This window comes from Eublepharis macularius, chromosome 14, assembly GCF_028583425.1.
Source record: "Eublepharis macularius isolate TG4126 chromosome 14, MPM_Emac_v1.0, whole genome shotgun sequence".
NCBI classification, from domain to species: domain Eukaryota; kingdom Metazoa; phylum Chordata; class Lepidosauria; order Squamata; family Eublepharidae; genus Eublepharis; species Eublepharis macularius.
The window spans coordinates 35,577,629-35,597,296 of record NC_072803.1 but is presented as its reverse complement, the minus strand read 5'-3'; the positions used below and the strand labels follow the sequence as shown (position 1 = coordinate 35,597,296).

The window sequence follows — 19,668 nt, the reverse complement described above, 5'->3', positions numbered from 1 at the left end:
AGGTCCTCTCCCCTAGACAATGAACAAGTCCAACTTCTCCCTCTCCCTTGCTCACCTTCTTGGACCCCTGGCACATAATTACACAGCGTCCCTCATCATCCTGCAGTGGGCGATTGGCATGGCCTACCATCTGTAGCACATCGTAGATTGGGTAATCCACATACCTGGCACATAGGAGAATAATAATGCACTATTAACAGAGACTGATGTGAAGGGGTCAAGAACACTTCAGGGGGAGGAAAGTGTTTTAAATACACCATGAGAGGGATTTTTTTTTTTACAGACTCATTCTGGGAGCTAATGTGTAGCTGGATGAAATGAATCAGAATTCTTTGCTAGAGGCTGGAGAAAGCAGGGTTGGGATTCAAAAAAATTACAGAGATGTAGACATTTTAGTAGAAGCAGATTTGTGGTGCACCCACCAAGAGAAGCAGCCCCCAAACACACACTGACTTCCACAAGTGTACAAAGAACTGCCACACACTTCCTCTAATGATAATGGACAGAAATGTGCCTTTTTCAACTATCATATTCCAACTCACAAGGGGAGGAATGGGGTGGCCACCTGGTGTTTTTTTTTTATTAAGCTAATATTCTGCAATTTGCAGCAGGACTCAGGAGACATAGGTTCAAATTCCCTATTCAGCCATGAAAGTCACTGGGTAAATCTTGAGCCAATCGCTCACTCTCAACATAACCTTCCTCAATCTGACAAAGAGAATTGTGATTCTCGAAAGCTTATGCTACAATAAAGTTGGTTAGTCTTAAAGGTGCTACTGGACTCTTTGCTATTTTGCTTCCTCAAAGGGTTCTTATGAGGATAAAACGGGGAGAGCCGTAGATACCATACCACGTTCTTTAGGGGTAAGGCAGAATGTTAAGAAACAGACAAGCTGACCCTAGATATGCTGCTAACTGCTCAGAGTAGCATACCCATGCTTGCACTGTCTTACAACCCGTTTTGTAGAAGTGCATGTCTGTCTTACAGGAAGATGCGCCTCTGGCTAAACAGCTTCCCTGTTCTCAAGACCAACATCCCAGCAGTGAATCTTAAGACACACACTGGTTAAACTATCAAACCCAGTTCCAACTGAGACATCCTCGTGTTGGAAAAGCCTCCCGTATTATGAAGGAATTTGCAGTTTCCTATATTCTCTATCAAGTTGCCCACCCAATCTCCCTGTACCCAGAACTTAAAACCTGGCACCTTACACCTGCACAGTTCCCTCCCTCCACTCACGCATGGATCTTGCCATTGTAGTACTGAGTGTCCATGATGATCACAAGGTGAGCAGCCACATTCATTCCCCAGCAGAGGCTTCGGGAGGCCACTACAACTTGGATGGCACCTAAGGGCAAAACAGAAGAATATGGAATATATATCCTACCTTCTACCCCTTAGACTCAAGACAACTTTATAGGTCAAGAGGGAAACGCCTAATCGTTGCAAGTGTGGGTGCTTAAAAGATAAGGAAGCACAAATTAATTTAGATTTAAAACACTGCAATGCCACTGCATCTCTACTCATCAACAATTAAAGATCATACAATAAAACCCATTAAGCTCAATGCAGCAGTAGCACTAAACCATAAACAAGCAAGAGGATAAGGGGAGAGGGAACGAAACATTCTATAAATCAGATACTATGATGTACTTATTGTCAAAAATATTATGATATTACTTATTGTCAAAAGCCAGGGAAAACAACAAAAGTCTGCCTTGGTCCCTTAAACGCGTAAGAATAGGTGCCAGGCAAACAGGTGCAAATGGGGAGATTTACAAACAGAGCACTTGGTGGGGGGGAGAGCAGGGCCTCTGTCAAAAATCTTAACAGCAGTCAGGGGCTGGTTCATACCTTGGAGCTGGCAGCCCTCCAGGACCACCTGCACTTGTATGAATCTACCTGACTGTAAATATACACAGTATCAGATCCACAAATAACAAAGAACCTAATCAGTTAGCAAAAATCCAATATTGAAGTAAGAATCATTACAGAATGTTTCTGTGGGGATAAAAGAAATCTCTGCCCCCCCCCACCTCTCACACACACACACCTGTCCCCTTCTATTCAAAATCCAAGTAGGGTATCTTTAGTTCTGTCACCTTAAAAATATTTCTTTTCTTTTACTGGATCTCAATCCAAGTTCAGAAGGGTTACCAGAGATCAAGTCCAGCACACGGGCAACTAGTTGATTATTTTTGGTTTGCAGAATGCAGTTAATCTAGTAAAATTACTTCCTTAGCCATTATAGAACTTTTTTTCAGGGGATAGCAAGTGGGTAGGCTAAGAGAAACTTGCAGGTGGAGATCGTTCTTCCCCAAAGCCTTTTGCCCCCATTGGCTGCCACTAGGATCCTTGATCATCCACAGACAGAACAGCAGACCCCTATGAATCCACCTCTCTCCCTCCCAAATTTCTTTACCTGAGCTGAAAAGTTGCTCCACAACTCTCCGCTCCATCAAGGTCAGCCCCTCATGCAGGTAGCCAACCCCATTCACCAGAGTCTCTTTCAGGGTGTTGTCAATCAGTTTGTCCAGGTAGGGAACCAAGTCCTTCTCAGTGCAGTGCAGGAACCTGCCAAGGAGGAATAGAGCCAGAGAGCTAACATCAGCAACACAACCAGAAGGTCCAACCCAGTCCTAGCACTGCCCCAGACAGCAGTCTCTTGCTCACTCCCAGCAAAACTGAAGGGGGACAACTCCACCCATCCACCAAATAGAATCCAAAAAGTACAAATGATGACTAGCTAACAAGTTTCTCACTAGTGATGCTATTTCCCCAACAGCTCCTACAAAGCAAGTCATGCGCAACTGCAGACATTTGTGAAGAAACTGCTCACAGGCCACAGAACACCTGCCTCCCTTTCAAAATACCAGAATCTCAGGGAACTTGCTATGCCGAGGAGGAGTTTGCAGAGTGGCTTTCCCCCATCATTACTGTCTATATTTTCAACACCCCTTGCCTGAGATCCATTCCAATTTTTGCTCCACCAAGCTTTCACTGTCTGCCGGACAGAGCAAGTTATCCTTCATTTCAAAACCCCACCCCAACTCCAGAGATATAAAAACTATGCAGACTTAGCGATCCACAACCCTTTGATTATACAGCAATGTTACTACCTTTCCAGAGAGCAGTTCCCTCTTCCTTCTGAACATTCATATTACAATTCTGTGAAAGTGCTACAGAATGTGACAGTAGCCACAGAACTGAGAGAACTGCAGCTTTCATTTCTGAAAAAACAAGTTTCTAGCCCTCATGGCTATGAGGCAGAGACATCACAGCGAGCGCCAAATGAAACTGCAAGTGGTCACGGGTGGGAATACAGTACTGTGGAACAGCTCTTTGGCCCTCTGGGTTGGTTAGTGCCAGCAGCAGAAGTTGCAGAACAAATTATGCAACAGAGGTTAACTGGCTCAGCTTGTATACAAGTCACAAAAACCCAACCTCTTTCCATACCTCTGCCTCTGAACATCTGAGGCACAAGTGGTAAGTATGTCAATAGCTGTGAGGCGCGTCTGCTTGCGAGATGGGACAAACACAATGACCGGCTTTTTAGGCGAATGTTTCATGATGGCGTGGTAGACCGGCTTGGCCATAGACAACAGACGGGTCTGGGTGTGACTGATGTTGAAGCCCTGAGGCAAGGGAAACAAAGGATGAGTGAGAGAGTGTGTGCATGTGAGAGACAGGTCGTGATGATGCCAACCCAATGTGGCTGGGTGAAAGGAAAATGTAAGGGCCACATGATGGAAACTTACCTGAATGTGCAACTCCAGGGGCACGGGGCGTACATTGGGGTGGAAGTTGAAGGTGGCGGTGGCACTGCAGCCCAGCCAGTGAGCCACATCCTTGGCATTAGAGAGTGAAGAGCTCAAGGCCACAATGCGGATGGGCCGCTCAATCTGGGAGGAGATATACCGCATCCGAGAGCAGATCACTTCTAAGACCGGCTGCCAAAGGAAGCCAGAGAAGGGTAGTTAAGGCCAGATGCTCCTAGATGCCCTGCAACTCCACAACCAGAGATATAAAATGACAGGGCAGGAAGCATATTGTCAAGCATCCTATGCCTCATGGCTGCCTCCATGATTTCAAAAGCAGTGGAAAGCTCAGATTGCAATGGGCAACTGGAAGGTCCCATCTCCTGGTCTGCTTTACTCCTCTCCTGTGATGAAGATAGTTGGTTTCCAACTCATTGCTTGAGCACTCCCACCCATTCAACCTTTTCGGTAAACATTCTAACATCAATGGAATTCTAAACAATGCAATCACCAATGTTAATTTTTCACAATGTAAATTAATCCACAGAAAGGGGATTATAGAAGTGCTGACTCTGGATTTTACAAGCTAGGCTGGAATGAAAGTTTCAAAGAGACCCAAGGAAGACCACTGAATACAAAGACTCTTTATCAGCTTTGTTCTGTTCGTCTGACACCCACTTTCTAAGATGCCAAAGTGACTTGATAATTTCTCAGTCATCATCTCAGATGCCCACCTGCCTCTGTTTAATCGTGAAGTACATGTTGTTTGCAAAAGATATCCTTGGAATATGTCATGAGCTCTATATATTTTAAGCATGTTTTAGTTCTTAGTGGTCATATTCTGGAAAAGGCAAACCAAACCAGGGGACTAGCCCAGAAGAATCTAAGCTGATACTTATACCTAAACAACAGCAAGAATTCTTTGCTCTTAAGTGGGGAAGGAGGCCATCCTGAAAAACTATTTATCTCTATGAGCAACAGATATGATCCTCTTTTCCCCTAATATATCAGCACCCTCCTCACAAAACATCAAGGACTGTTTCAACTCTCTGTCCCCTGCTGCCCAAGAGTCCAAAAGGCAAAGGTTCATTTGCAAGGCAAACACACGAAGAGGTCTGAACCCAGAGATCCCTGCTTACATGCTTAAAACACTCCCCAGCATACATGTGAATTCATCAATTGCTGCTTCTGGCTACACCCCCTCTTCTGGTGCCAGGTGCTGGATGAGTGGCTGGGAGGGGAGGCAACATCCAAAATTCTATTATGGTGCAAGGAGACCCAAAGAGCTCCAGACCTTCCGCAGAATCTGTCTTTACTATTTTTTGGATCCCAGCCATAGTGTTTTATGTCCTCCTTTTTCCTTGCATGCTTTTTACTGGTGTGTAACCCCTTGGTACTCAGCAAAGGAGGCAGCTCCACATTACCAGGACAAGGGGTAGGAACCCACGTTTAGCTTCTCCAACAACTCCTTTCACAGCAACCTACGTTCTCTCAGAAGACTCACCCCATTCTCTCCACCAATGAGGTGCACCTCATCCACAATGAAGAGGTTGACGTTCTGCACATTCTTGCGCTGCTTCCAGCGCCGGGAAAGGATATCCCACTTCTCAGGGGTGCTGATGATGATGTTGCCTTTGCCCAGCAGCTTGAGATCAGTGCTCGTCTCCCCCGTCAGCAGGACCACTTTCTTGAGCAAACCTTGGAACTTCTCATACCAATCCAGGAAGATCTGCCAGCGCAGAAGAGGACACCCCTTTAGCAGCCTCTGAACGCTCTTTCCTTACCATCTTGCTTACAGTCAACAAAACGCCTATCTGCATTAATAATTCTGCATAATTTGTATTCTAAATATACAACTTTGGAATTTCTGGGATGGAGAAATCAGGGTAAAACAGGAACCAAAAGGAAGACAGAAAGGAAATGAAAGAGCTGTGTTGAACATGTGTTCCACCTAAGTGTACCCTCTCTGACCAACCCACACTTTTTGGTTTCACTATTTGTAAAACTAGGAGGGAGAACAATTGGTTTAACAGTGTTCCATTCATTCTCTTGGGAAAGGCAGAATAAAAAGTTCCAAACCTGTTCAGCCAGGGCCTCCATTGGTGTGATGTAAACACAGCGGCCTTCAGAGTTCTGCAGCAGCATCCTCAAAATGGCAAACTCGGCACAGATGGTCTTTCCACTGCCTGTGGGAGCTCCCACAAAGACATTTTCATCACTGTTGTAGACAGTGTTGAACACTAAAAGGGGAGGGAAAAATATCAGAAAAATGGCTGTGTTCAGAAGAAGAGCAACAGTACCTCAGTCACCACAAGAGCCAAATACTGCGTGGATTAGATAGCACACTCCAAAGTGATGTGAACAAGTCAACTGGCCACCTTTCCCTGGATCTAAGCCAGATTACACTTAGTCAACTGCAAACCTGCAGGCAGGGTTGCATGGTTTTAACGTGCAGTTTCTAGTTGCAGGCACCTAATATATTACTACATATTAATGGTCGAACAGCCATTCCAACCCCTCAAGATAGTATCACTTTCTAGGCACTCCAGCAGCCTTACTATGTAGCCTTCTCCATACCCACTGACCCATCTGCCCTGCCTACCTTGGGTCTGGATAGGATTGAAGAACGGAAATTTGTCCTGGTAGAGACTCTCAAAGGCACTGTTTCGCAAAGCAGACACGGGCAGTGGCTGCAGGTCCAGCAGCTCAGTTGGTGGTGGGTACTTCTCTGGAAGGATCAAATGACGGAAGGACACAGGCAGTTGTGTCTCACAAGCTGGAACAACAAAGTACAACTGAAGTGAGGATTGATGTCAAGCTTCTGCAGTATTGGGGGGGGGGGGGAGCTACTCATAGCAAAATTCCCGATATAGATTGTAAAATAAATTATAAAGGAAGGGGGATGCTTTCAACATTCAATTAAAGCAGCAATATTCCAGCATTGGAAGACTGCCTACAACAATCTAAGTTTAACTACAGCTGTGTTTGTGCTAGCATTTAGTAGTAACATTGATCACATTAGCAATATGTCTTTGCTTTACCTGCCCCTTAAGTTAAGGGACCCTTCATTGTTCCTTTGTGATACCCAGGTCCTGACCAGCAAGTTGCAATCCCCTCTCTGATCATGCTTAGAAGTGACTGAACTATGTTAAAAATCTGCTGTTGTAGTGCGTAACAACTCTCCTTCAGCTGCATCCAAAATAAAAGTTGAGGCAGACCTTCCTGTGCTAGAAAGGTGCCACAGCTATGTGCCTCGAAAGACACTATCTGTTCCTTGGGTTAGCACAGCAGCTTTTCTTTCTCCAACACATTGTGCAACAGGAGGAAATTGAAAGGTTTCCATTGGAAGGACAATGAGAGTGGCTATGCAGCAAACACTAAAGCACCACTCAGCAGGGAGGGGAACTTACACAGCCAGCGATCTGAGACTACCCGGATGAAGTACTGCGGGGGGAGAGGCTCGAAGACTGGCACAAAGAAGGTGATGAGGTGTTCATCCTGGGCGTATTTGGCCTTCAGAAGGAAGTACTCGTGATGCAAGATCACTTCGCTGTCCACATCCTCCACCAGAATCCAGAAGGCCTCTGAGGAACCATGGACCTAACCCAGAAGAAGGGAACGTTTTTGTCTGAGCAAGAGACTGACTGCAGTGCTTGCTGAAGGAGCAGCTTCTATCGTGCACTGCTGCATTTCAATCTCCTACATCATGATTTGCATCATTCCTGAGAGTAGTTCCCAGGTACACTCACTTAATATAAGCAGCGATTATCTGTATTGGCTTCAGTGGCAATTTACCTTCTCATCCCACTGGAAATCTGGGGTAATTGTCAGCTCTACTTTCAGAGTAGACCTGGTAATAGGCTGTAAGTGGACAGACAGCTCCAATTTTGGGAAGAGGTGAACATATTTGTGGATCGTCTTTCCCATCTTTGGCATCCGGATCAACTCCCCTATATTAGAGGAAAAGTATTTGTGAAAAGAAGGCAGAGGGGGAGTAAGACAATTGCTTGAACGCACATATTCTCAACTCCTCCCTCCTGTAGGGGTTGCTATTCTTGAAGCTATATCCACCAACTTCAGCTCAGCCCTCTCCCCCCCAAACACTAACCAATTTCATTGTGATTCAGATCATAGAGCCGTTCAAATGGGAAATTCTTTTTCTCGATCTTCTTCACCACCTCCTCTGGAAGTTTCTTGAACTGACGAAGGGGGCACATAGACTGCCACCTGCAAGGGAAAGACTCGCTGTCAAAGTTGAGCCTCAGCCATGGTCATCAGGTAGTAGATAACTCCACTGGGAGTTTTTCTCTTCTGAGCCAAGCTCTTCTTTGAACAGGAATAGAAACCCTCTTAAGGTATTGGCTGCAGGGGTGGGGGCAGAGAATGAGAGGCAATTCTGCTACCAGAATCAGTTACACTAATAGTTTCTTGACATTCTAGAATGCACGTGACCAAGACCGAGGAGAGAGTTGTACCCTCTGTTTTCTATGATCAGAGCAGACCGATCAGATCCAAAAGGTGACTGAAACTCTGAAGCGGAATGTTTAACTGTCAACAGCCAACAAACAATGGTAGGGAGGGAGAAGGGATAGGAGATATCCTGGGCTAGGCAAGAAGTCCACTATGGACTTTAGTGATTGTTTCTAACAGGCAAGGTTTAAGTTCAGTTTCCAGATGGATAAAAACAATGAAAACTGCCATCTAGTAGGCTGAAGTGGAATGAAATTATGTTTACCATCTGAATAAACTTGTTTGATTTATTATATCTGACTCCCATGTGATCCTCTACCCAGAGTTCCCACTACAGTCTCTGTATGACCCAGGGGAAAAGGGGTCTGAAGATACAGTTGATGTGGTATCTGGCATAAGATTACAGAATCCTGTAGTCCTATACCAGAAGAGTTCGGTGCATAATTTCTCCAGGGCTCATTATTCACTGGACATACTAGACTGCTGTCACATCAGTCAATGAAGCCTCTTATATGTACAATCCTGTGCACATTGTTCAGGAGTAATGCCCCTAGAACTTAGCAGGATTTACTTCCAAGTAAACATGCATGGAATGAGATTTCATGATATGCTAGACTCCTCACTAGACAGAGTCTGCTTTTTAAAAATTAAGAGGACTTCTAGGAACCATCACTTACATTCTCTTGTCAATCATCTTGCAGAGGTTCAAAGTCTTGTCGGTGAGCTGTGCCCAGCCACGGTTGAGGACAATCTCAAAGATGGCACGCATCAGTCGCCCAGCAGACTACATGAGGCATAAAAGAAAGAGGTCAGGTTCAAGCATCAGAGGAAGAAATCTGATTGGAGGTGTTCAGAATCTCTTAGGTAGCTTTTAATTATTTCTAACATGGCAAAGCAAACTTTTCTCCAGCACCACTCCTAAGCACCCTGGCTACTTCAGCATCCTGCCAGCTGCACAACAGCTCTGCTATGTTTTTGTCTCCTTCCTGCTTGCAGGTACAAGTGCTGAGTGTAATCAGAGGTATGAGCCAAATGGCAAGAAGCAAAGGGCTCTTGGCCTGTGGCTCACTGCACAGAGGCCTATGATAGCCAGCAGAGTGAAGAAGGACCTGCCAAAGATGAATTTGTTTTGGTGAACTGGTTTTTAAAGAATTTTATTTTTAATTGGTCCTGGACACTTCTGAAAGCCACTTTAGAACCCTCAGAAGAGAAGCAGCATAGAAATGCCATTAACAAATAAATTTTAAAAAAACTTAAAAGCTTCTTTGAAATCCATCCTGCACTTTATCAGGTCCCTCTCATTACCAACTTATCCACCTATCTCTATGGGAATTTCAGAATCCTAACAATCATGGCCAGTTTCTTTTAAAAAAATACATGGCTATATTTTATGCAGTAAATGTAACATGCGTCCAAACTCTCATACAAATGTATGAATGCAACAAAAAGCTTTGTGGTACCTTAAAGAGGAAAACCATTTATTGTTCCTGAGATTTCATGAGTATCAGATATAAGGAAACTTTTCATAGAGAATACTGAAGCATAAAACAAAAACTGGCCACACATTCTCTGTTACTCACTTGAGTGACATACACCATGTCTGCCATGAGGGCAAATCCTTCCAGCTTCAGCTGAGAGATGAAAGCCTGGAGGAGCACATTGATCTGAAGGGAGGAGAGAGAAGAAATAAACATCCTCCAAAACAACTGCCCCTCTATTGAGTCTGAGTCTGAAGGAGAAAATCAGTTATGCCGCAGAATAATATTTGCACACAACCACTGAACCCTATGACAGATTACTCAGAGGAGGAATGCACACAACTGCTGCCTAGCACCATTCTGGATTTGATCTATTTATTTTTAAAACACATTATCTGATTTCCAAGACTCCATCTGGCCTAAGTCGTAGGATGTAACAGTAATATCATTTTATTCTCAAGAGGCTGGCAGCCCACAGCTTTTAAAACTATGCTCACAAATAAATGACGAGAAACAAAGCTAAGCCCACACAGTGCAGATTGCATGGCACAAACAACAGAGAAAGCGAAGAGTTCTACATGCACTGAAACCAATACCCCTGTCTGACCATTTAACACTGCCTCCACCTTAGGCTACACATCCAAAATAATTACCGGGCACTCGCTCAGTTAGTATGGCACCACTTTGTATTGCAAATAGGTGCTCTGCTCCACACTAATGACTCCCTGCACATTCCAATTCAGCACATCACCTGAAAGAAGGTGAAACTAGAACCTTTTCCCTGATGTGGTAACTTGCTTAGTATGCAGAGTTCAGTGCATAGGGAAGAACTGAGAAATCTATAGAACCACCCTAGTTTTAGAGACTAGCTTCCTCCTAGCAAAGGAGGACTACCTTAGCACTGGGCTCCTCAATGCTCTCTTTCACAGGGATTGGAACGCGTTCAAGAAGCTTCTGCAGTTCCAGCTTCTCTTCCTGCAAACAATAAAATAATTAGGAGAGAAATCCAATAGTGACATCCCTCTCAATAGCCCAGTAGTAAGGAAATGTAACAGCAGCAGCTGGCTGGGTAGAAAAATTCTTCCAGCGAGCTTAGCAAGATTAACAGCACCTATACTGTTAGTTCCATACATTCAAATATGATTCAGTCACTTAAAGTTTGAGACAGGTATGGAAATTATGACATTTTAAAAGACACAACATTGTTTCCTGGCTAACAGAGCCTGGCCGATCACATGTGAACCCTCCTGTTTAAAATGCTGTGTGTCTGTTAGTATGAGACGGATGCTTCTCCCACTACACACAAGCCAAGAAGCGAAGTCCACAAGAAACACAAATGTGCTTAACGAAGTCTCTGGATTCATACCTCTCTAACAGTGATGTTCTTAAACTCAGAGGACAATGAGAAAACCCGGAAGAGCTCGATCTCACTCAAGGTGGGCTTGAGCAGCTGGTTGTAGGTTTGAACAGTCTCATTGGTGATGTAGTAGTGGCTGGCAATACGGCCCAGCTCAGTCACCTGAGGAAGGACAGAGGAAGGACAGAGCCTTGTTAGGCTAAATAAGGAAGAGGGAAAAACAAATCAAGCAAAGGCACCAGGATCCTGTATTTCCTACAGATAATGCCCACATTATCCTACAGATAATTCTACGTAGGCAAGACAGCAATGATTCTTAACCTTTTTTCCATGGAGGAGCCCCTAAATTAATTTTTCAAATCCTGAGGAATCTCTACTTATGAAAATATTTACAGACCAGAAACGTCAAGAATATTCATTGTAAAGAGCTCATGGATGGGTTGGGAGTGTGAGTGTACACATGCAAGAGAGTGAGAGAGAATATAACCTTAATTGTGATATTTTGAGGGATATTTGGAATTTTTCATGGCATTTTGAAATTTTTATTCCGTAATATCTTGTGGAACTACAGGGTTCCGCAGAACCCTAGTCAGAAAACAATGCAATATACTGATTTGGAACATGAGACTTTCAGCACCCAGGACAGAACCTGCAAATTGTAATTCCCCATAATTAAAATTAATAGGAACTGGCCAAGCTTGTCTAGTGCATCTTCCGGCCTCTTGATACTGCTAAATGTCCAAACTAATTTTTTTAACCTCTTAAAAAAGCCAGACAAATAGCTTTAGAGCATGATTGGCTTTGTTACTTAATTTTGTTACATAACTTTGTTATGATTTGGCTAGTTACTTAACCCTTTGTATTTGCCCTTTTTTTCCTTCCAAAGCCTGTAACAGGAACTGAAATTTTAAAAATGAAAGCAAGATTCCAGGAAGTTGCATATCATATACTGCATCAGCTTTGAAATAACTCATGTCCAAATAACACTATTTCTACTTGAAATAGGTTACATAATACACGTCTAAAAAGGTCTGCAAGCTGTATGCCACTTTTAAAAACACTGCCCAAAGACAAAGGGAAAAAATAGCCTGACTGGTTTAGATCAAGAATCATCTAGTCCAATCTTTTGTGTACCTCTGGAAGCCCGTAAGCAGGGAGCGGCAGTAAAGGCCCTCCATCTTTTGTTTGCCTGCAGCATCTGGCATTTACAAGGGAAAGACCGTAAACAATATTGTGTTGTATCTAGCCAACAGCCAGCAGAAAGGCCTGGCTGATGCAGATTCCCCACCACCACCACGTTTCCCTTCACCCAAAAGTCTCTTTTGACTGCCAGGAATCACAGGACCCATGTGGACCAAAAGTAACGCACTGGCAGTTCACCTGATACAGCCCATTGCCTTTGCTAGCTCGGAGGAATATATCCTGGCTGGGTGTGAACATTGCAAGTTTCTTCTGACTCCACCAGCCAGGATTAAACTTTCAGCCACATTAAAAGCTGACACTTCAGCATTATTTACAGATGAGTACCTCCATTGTTACGAGTTTCAAGACAGAGTGCAGAAAACGCATTAAGAACTCCTCCTCCATGTCCCTTTGGGATGTGTGGTTTCTTCAAGCCTATCCCAAAAGTGTTTGCCCAGTGAAGCAGTCAATTCTCTTCCTTTCATTTTAAGGTACTTTGAGAGATACTTTATTTTAAGATATTTTGGGAGATACCAGCCCTCTGTTATCTTTCCCTTCCTAGTCAGGGAAGGAAATAATTAAGGAACACATTCACAGTACCAAGATGAGCATCCAAGGAGAGATTGTTTTTGTTCTGTTCCCCAACAGCTGATAGTTTTGATCACATCTCTCCCCAATTCTCCACTTTGCACAGCACAGGGAAAAGATCAGTATCTTGTCTGCATGACCTACTTTGGAAGCTCTTTGCTGATCTATATAAACATACCTACCTAGAGTAGAGCATGTTTGAGAACTAAATGTTTATTTTTTTTTTAAAAAACCCTCATGTCCTCTTCTTATCCAGTCTCTCTGAAACCCAGTAAACCTCCCATTCATCCTCCAACCACTTATGCTTCAAGATACAAGGTTGTATCTTAGGTCTCCTCCTTCTGCTTGTGAGATTTCTGCTCATTGTCCCCACTTCAGTGCATCCTGGAAAACCAGAGTCTGGACTTCTCTCATCGACTGTCCAGACAGCATCCACTCACCTGGAAATTCCCTGTCTTCTTGTCATATTTGACTAAGTTGTTCTTGTCTAGCATCAGTGCTGCAGTGTGCACCAAGTCGAGCCGCCGCTGATCCAACAAGGGGTCTCCTTTCAGGTCATCATGGGATATCCCATACAGGGTTGGAGAACGCAGCATTCGGATGTACAGGTAAGTGTAGCCCAGCCAGTTTACAGCATCCTGCATCCCCCAATAAATACAGTATCAATGCCAGCATCCTCTAACCTCCTTTTAACACTACAAGATATTAGTTCCAGACAGGGAAAAAGGCTAGGATGCACAATGCAAAGAGCGAACACCACCTTCTGGCTCCTGAAATTTTGCCTGACATAGCCCATACATGCTCAACTCTGTATCTAGTACTAAATTTGGTATTTGCATGTTACAACAGAAGGTCCTGAGCATTCTACAATATGCTCTGTAGTGTGACCAGATGTCTCTTCTGACCTGCTCTGACGCTTATCTGAACATCCTTTCTTTCCTCCTTTGTTTCTAAGATGTAAACAGCTCCAAAGAGCAGCTGCCTGCAAGAACATTTTGCTGCTGAAATGTTACAGAAGACTTTTGAAAGGATCTCCCCCCCTCACCTTTGCATTCTGGACATTGCCCAGCACAATCTCTGCATTCAACATGTCTGGGAGCTTGGCCACCATCTGGCTTTCAATGGGAAGTTGCTGGTTGAGTAGTGAGAGGTAATACTGTAGTTCTCCATGGGAAGTGATCAGGATCCCCTCACCCTTGGTATCGTACTGAGGTCTCCCGGCACGACCCAGCATCTAATAAACAAGCCAGAGATGCAAAACGGAGGTTCAAGAGCAGGACTTTCAGCATACCTAACAAGGAAGTCATCAATACTGAGCATCTGAAGGCTAAAGATATTCTGGTCTCTTCAGAATATCTTATTAGTTTCTTATGGGAGAAGAACTCTCCTTACTAACTTGAACTAATGTCACATTACTGTATTTCAGCCTCCGCAAGCTGCTTTATGAGTTTTTAATTAAAAAGTGGGATAAAAATTTCCTTCTGAAGTGAAAACGTTAAAAATAGCATAAGTAACTACAAACCTAAGCCACATGCTTGCTGGGTGGTCTTGGCCAAGCCACTGTTTTCTCAGTTCCCCGTCTGCACTACAGGGATGATACTGGCCTTTCCCCCAGGGTCATTGTAAGAATTACTGAGAACTTATATGAAGCTCTCTGCTTACTTCTAATGTACTACATAAGTGCTAATCACTATTACAGGCTCAGCAATATCAGCTGTAACAGAAAGGCATTTGGCAGAGAGGAAAATTGGGAGAATGTGCACTCCTTTGCTCTTTGTTCTAAATGCTGGGTACAAACAGGCTGTTTTTGAGTTTTGCTATTCTTTGTTAACCATTCCACGTATTTATGTAGCCAAGTAGGATAAAAACGTGGAAAAGCAGGATAAAAACTTCTATCGTAGGTTGTCAATGTGTGAAGCTGAGAATTTGAGAAAGGCTTGCAATTTGAGTCCAAAGGGATGGAGAGAAAGTGTGCTCAAATCTCTCAGGAGTGCAAATGCCAAGAAGAGGTTACCTGCAAAATATCTAGGGCGCCCAGTTCAGTCCAGCGGCCTTTCTCCGGGCTGTACACCTGCGTCCCTTTGATGATGACGGTATGAGCAGGGAGGTTAACACCCCAGGCCAAGGTTGCAGTAGAGACCAGAACCTACAAGAAAATAGTTTTGAAACACTTCAAAGATTTCAGTCGTCAACCCAGAAGGAAAGAACAACAGTTAACATTTACTTGCTGCTGGAACTTTATGACTTACAGAAAGAAACTAGGACTGGCAAGAAAAACAAATGTTGACAAAGAAAACTCTGGACCTACCTGAATATGCTTGTCTGCAAACAAGTCTTCCACCAATGTTCGGTCCACCCTGGTCATCCCAGCATGGTGAATGGCAAAGCCATAGGGCAACAGGTCTTTAAGCTCCAAATTCTGCAAAGGAGGAAGCGACACTGCTGTCACATGGCTAAGGAGAGCATTCTTCCTAGTGCACTCGCAGTCGAGTAGAGAAAATCCAGGAGATGTTCACTGCATACCTTGCACTGCTCAGCTTCAGTTCTGAGGACTTCAGTGGATGCAGAACCTTCTCGTAGAAAGAGGCCCAGGGTATCTTTCTCCAGGCACATGTCCCTGATGGCTCGGGCAGTTTTCCCTGTCTCCTTCCTGGAATGGACGAACACCAGCACCTGGTTTGAGACATGACAACACAACTGTTAATCAGGGGCCCATGTTGACTATGCTTATGCAATACTTCTGCTCAAAGGCTGTGGGGATCTAGCTTTGATTTGATGAGAGAATGGTGTGCATAAGAAATCCTTGAAGAGATTTGAATGGATAAAGAGGTACTGAAAGGACTCAAAATGAGAAGGAAAACTGGAACAGCATCTGCCAGAAACCAGGAAGTCAATTAATGTCCTAAAGCACAGAGGAACTCTAGTGAATAGAAGCTACAGGCTGAAGCATGGGCAAATTGGACCAAGTAGATTCTTAGTTAAAATTCTGCACAAAGAAAAGCTGGATTTTGTGGGGTGCATGTTATGCAAATTCAACTAAATATCTTTGTTTCATCCTTTTCCCTGAAAATTCTACTCACCTTCCCTCAACAATATCTACTTTCAAATACACCAGACAGCCTCAAGCACCTTCATATATTGAAGAGTATCTGATGTGAAAGTGTTCTTGCTTGCCCTCTCAAATTCCTAAAGAGACTTCACTGTGGTTATAACTACAAGGGATCTATTATCAATAATTTACTTATTTATGCAAGAGTCTCACATGCAACCTACTCCTGAGAAGATGCATGGCATCATACTCTTTAGCTGAAAAAAAATCAAGAGATGCCTGGAAATGACTGAGATAAAGCAATGTTCATGTAGGATTACTGAAATTTTTTCAACACCTGAAGTGGCTAGAGAATGCTCAGATACACTTCCTTATCTATTTGGAAGAAGTGCATCCAGAACCAAAATTACAATATGGAAAACAGTACAACATTGGGACCAATCCCCCGGTTAAAAAAAAACTAGGTGTCCCTAAAAAGGGAGTCTGTAAGACATAGTGAACAGGGTACTGGACTTGGACTATGGAGACCTACTTGACCATGAACTTCACTGGGTCACTTGCAGCTTAACTGTCCTCAATGAAATGAATGCACCTTGGGTAGGAGGGGAGACACACCAGCAGATCCAAACTCTTAGAAGGAGACGCAGAGAACTTAAAAAGCAGCAGAGCCCCATCTCACCTGATTTTTCCCAGCATGCTCCATTATTTTTTCATACACAATTTCATTCATGATCTGGAAGCGCTTGATGGCTTTCTTCTCAGTGATCCCCACATATGTCTGTTCCAGAGGCACTGGACGGAAGCTGCAAAAAAAAAAAAATTTTTTTTAAAGGAGGGGGGAGGCAGAAACTGCATGAGGTTAAGGCCACACAGAGAGTTCTATAGAAGACAATCACTGTCTCAGATGTTACAGAGAGGGATAATAGAAGTACTTCTGTCTCCTTTTCAGGAAACAAGTGTGCACCTCAGAAAAACATAGATCCAAACAGAAACAGATAGATGATGCACATAGAATTCCATTTACATTTCAAAAAGGGGGGCACATTTCTTATGATCATAGAGACAAGGAGTGAAGACACATAAAGGTACCCAAGATAGGCTTCATAATACCAGAGGAGAGAGTCTGAACTCTTTCCAACTTGCCTCTGTGGCATCTGCACTCTCGGCTGACTGCTTCACAAATTCTTTAAGTATCACCCATTTCTCCATATACATGGCAGAAAGCTAGTTTCCAAGTGTATATCCATGCAATAGCACAACTACAAGTACCATTTCTACTCAAAAGTTTCAGATACAACTGAGGATCAAAATAATTGCCTGATGACAATATCATTCCCTAAAGTCTAAAGTCCTCAGTTTATGACTGGCTCTAAAAGTGACCCCTGTCCAAACATCCCTCTCAAAATGCGCCCACTGCACCTGTTGTCAAAGTAGAACAAGCCTTTGGCAGGCTCCACTCTCAGGAATGTAGCCACATCCTCGTAGTTTGGGAGTGTGGCGCTCAGCCCAATCAGCCTCACATCTTCTTGGGTCATCTCAATGTTACGGATGGTTCTGGCCACCAAGGCCTCCAGAACAGGGCCCCGATCATCATGAAGAAGGTGGATCTCATCCTGGAGAAATGAAAGAAGGCAAAGCACATTGCAGAATGCATCAAAGAAGCTAGAGACGGCTGTGTGCGTTTTACAACACCCTCAAAAGGGTGCAGTTGTGTTGCAATCCATGGACCCTTTGGGCCCTGCCAGACACTTCTAGGGCAACTTACCAAGATAATAAGGCGGACCAGCTGAGTATAGGTGCGCTCTCCTCCCTTGCGAGTGATGATGTCCCATTTCTCTGGAGTGCAGACAATGATCTGTGTGGCATTTATTTCTTCCTTGCACAACTGATGGTCTCCAGTTAATTCAGCCACAGTGATGCCATAGGTGGCTAAACGCTACAAACAAGATCAGAATTAAATTATTAGTTTCAAAGCATTTCATCACATACACAGTCTTGCCTCATTGTAATCCTGTATGGCAATACTAGGATACTGGGAGAGGAGGGCCTCTGAAAGAGTTGCTTGCCTAAACACCCACACACACACACGAGTTTGTGGCAGAAGAGATTCAAACCACAGAACCTTGCCACCTCATTACCTCTGCCCTTATTAGGAGCACATCTAGCAATGGGTAGCTGGTAACTTTAGGGCGATCTAGTTTTATTTCAGTGGAGAAAGAAATACCACCATAGCACAGCTAAGTGCTAGGTTTCAATTCAGCAGAGACCCCTGAAGCTCACTGGGTGCCCTTGAGACAGTTATTTTCTCTGAACCCATCTCACACAGGTAGTAATGAGAATAAGATGGGCAGTGTGGGGTGGAGAACCATGCATCTTGAGCTATGCTCCTTGAAGGAAGGGTAAAGCAGGCAGCGTAAAGGAGAATCTGGCTCACGAATGAGACTTCACAAATACCTGAAAATGGGACAAGCCTTCAGGATAACTAGCAGCTGCCGGAAGGGGAACACAACCAAACCCATTTCAGCAGCCTAGTTGGGATGAACTCCCATTTAGCTCCCCTCCCTCACAACAAGCTACATCAGTAGCCATTCCCTCCAGTGAAGCCCTCAGAGCATGAGAGATCCAGCAAGGCGCTTTCCATCAGCTTAGTTTGGGCGTCCACTCCAGGTTCCTCTGTCCCAAATAGACCACAGCCATTTCACCTGACACTGCTACAGTGATCTTATTGTTTGTTCTCCCTCTTCCCACCCCTCTTCACTGCTGTGCCAGATTACAAGCCACTTCCCATTTATTCTTTGCTCAGTACTTAACAGACTTCTAAGCCATTTATAAAAAGTTGATAAATAATGCCAGCAGACGTATTATTAGCAGGTACTTTCAGGAAATGATGCCACAGTTCTCCATGTGCTTACACCCACTGCAGGTCTCATACAAGACAAACTCCCTTCTTACCTTTCCAAAACTGCCCACCATTTCCTGTACTAAGGACCTCATTGGTGCAATGTAGATAATTTTGAAGTCGTCCACGTTGATGGTCCCATCCAGGTTGATATGCTTGCCTATCTCACGCAACATACACATCAAGGCCACGTTAGTTTTCCCAGCACCCTGGAAAATGGAGGATTAAGACTATAATTTGACACCAGAAAGACACCTCCTTCCTTATTAAGCAAGGCTAAAAATGGCATGTTCAGAACAGGAATCGGCTGGAGTTACAGACAGATCCACTTGTTTTGATACTGCAGGACACTTACTGTGGGTGCACACAGAAGCAGGTTCATGTCTGTCTCGAGTGCCGCACGATACAGTTTGCTCTGAATCCGATTCAGTGTTTTGAAACCTTCAAATCCAGCCTGGGCGTATTTGGGGAGTTTCTCCACAGGAACCAGTTGCTGCAAAGGAAAAACATAATTAGGTGGAGAAAGCGGCTTTATCCAACATATTCTTTATTCAAGCAAATCAGATACAAGCCTATGAAACACAGAATTTGAAGCCAAAATAGAAGGGCTTTAAATCAATCATTTCTGAAGAGTGGAGCAAACAGTGGATGAATTAAGAGCAAGATGAAAGGGGGGGGGGGCGGGAACCTGTGAAACAAAACAAGGCAACAAGCAGAATGGTCTCTAGAAGTGGGACCAGGACCCAAACCTAATATATTTGGAAAGGATCACAACTCTATGCCAGATCCCATGCTTAGCATAGAGAAAGTTGCAGGTTTAATCTTTTGACATTCCCAGTTAAAGAATTTCATCAAGCAGTAAGTGTCGGGAAGATCTTTTTTCTGC

General features: G+C 43.9%; 2 protein-coding genes across 2 annotated transcripts in view; one reads left to right on the top strand and one right to left on the bottom strand.

The window, feature by feature from the left end:
- ITPRIPL1 (ITPRIP like 1) overlaps positions 1–19,668 on the top strand; it is a 195,501-nt gene that overhangs the window by 130,757 nt on the left and 45,076 nt on the right. The window lies entirely within an intron of this gene.
- Positions 1–19,668, bottom strand: part of SNRNP200 (small nuclear ribonucleoprotein U5 subunit 200) — a 35,236-nt gene that overhangs the window by 7,084 nt on the left and 8,484 nt on the right. The window contains exons 12-36 of the mRNA XM_054997297.1: positions 19,138–19,275; positions 18,836–18,991; positions 17,649–17,819; positions 17,303–17,496; positions 16,563–16,686; positions 15,358–15,507; positions 15,143–15,253; positions 14,849–14,980; positions 13,880–14,068; positions 13,275–13,472; positions 11,074–11,226; positions 10,602–10,682; positions 9,810–9,893; positions 8,907–9,013; positions 7,868–7,986; positions 7,555–7,709; positions 7,170–7,359; positions 6,362–6,535; positions 5,839–5,999; positions 5,264–5,488; positions 3,760–3,951; positions 3,458–3,636; positions 2,424–2,575; positions 1,241–1,349; positions 56–164 (exon numbers count right to left, since the gene is read on the bottom strand). Coding sequence (XP_054853272.1) covers positions 56–164; positions 1,241–1,349; positions 2,424–2,575; positions 3,458–3,636; positions 3,760–3,951; positions 5,264–5,488; positions 5,839–5,999; positions 6,362–6,535; positions 7,170–7,359; positions 7,555–7,709; positions 7,868–7,986; positions 8,907–9,013; positions 9,810–9,893; positions 10,602–10,682; positions 11,074–11,226; positions 13,275–13,472; positions 13,880–14,068; positions 14,849–14,980; positions 15,143–15,253; positions 15,358–15,507; positions 16,563–16,686; positions 17,303–17,496; positions 17,649–17,819; positions 18,836–18,991; positions 19,138–19,275 — 3,753 coding nt within the window. The remainder of the gene's footprint in view (positions 1–55; positions 165–1,240; positions 1,350–2,423; positions 2,576–3,457; positions 3,637–3,759; positions 3,952–5,263; positions 5,489–5,838; positions 6,000–6,361; positions 6,536–7,169; positions 7,360–7,554; positions 7,710–7,867; positions 7,987–8,906; positions 9,014–9,809; positions 9,894–10,601; positions 10,683–11,073; positions 11,227–13,274; positions 13,473–13,879; positions 14,069–14,848; positions 14,981–15,142; positions 15,254–15,357; positions 15,508–16,562; positions 16,687–17,302; positions 17,497–17,648; positions 17,820–18,835; positions 18,992–19,137; positions 19,276–19,668) is intronic.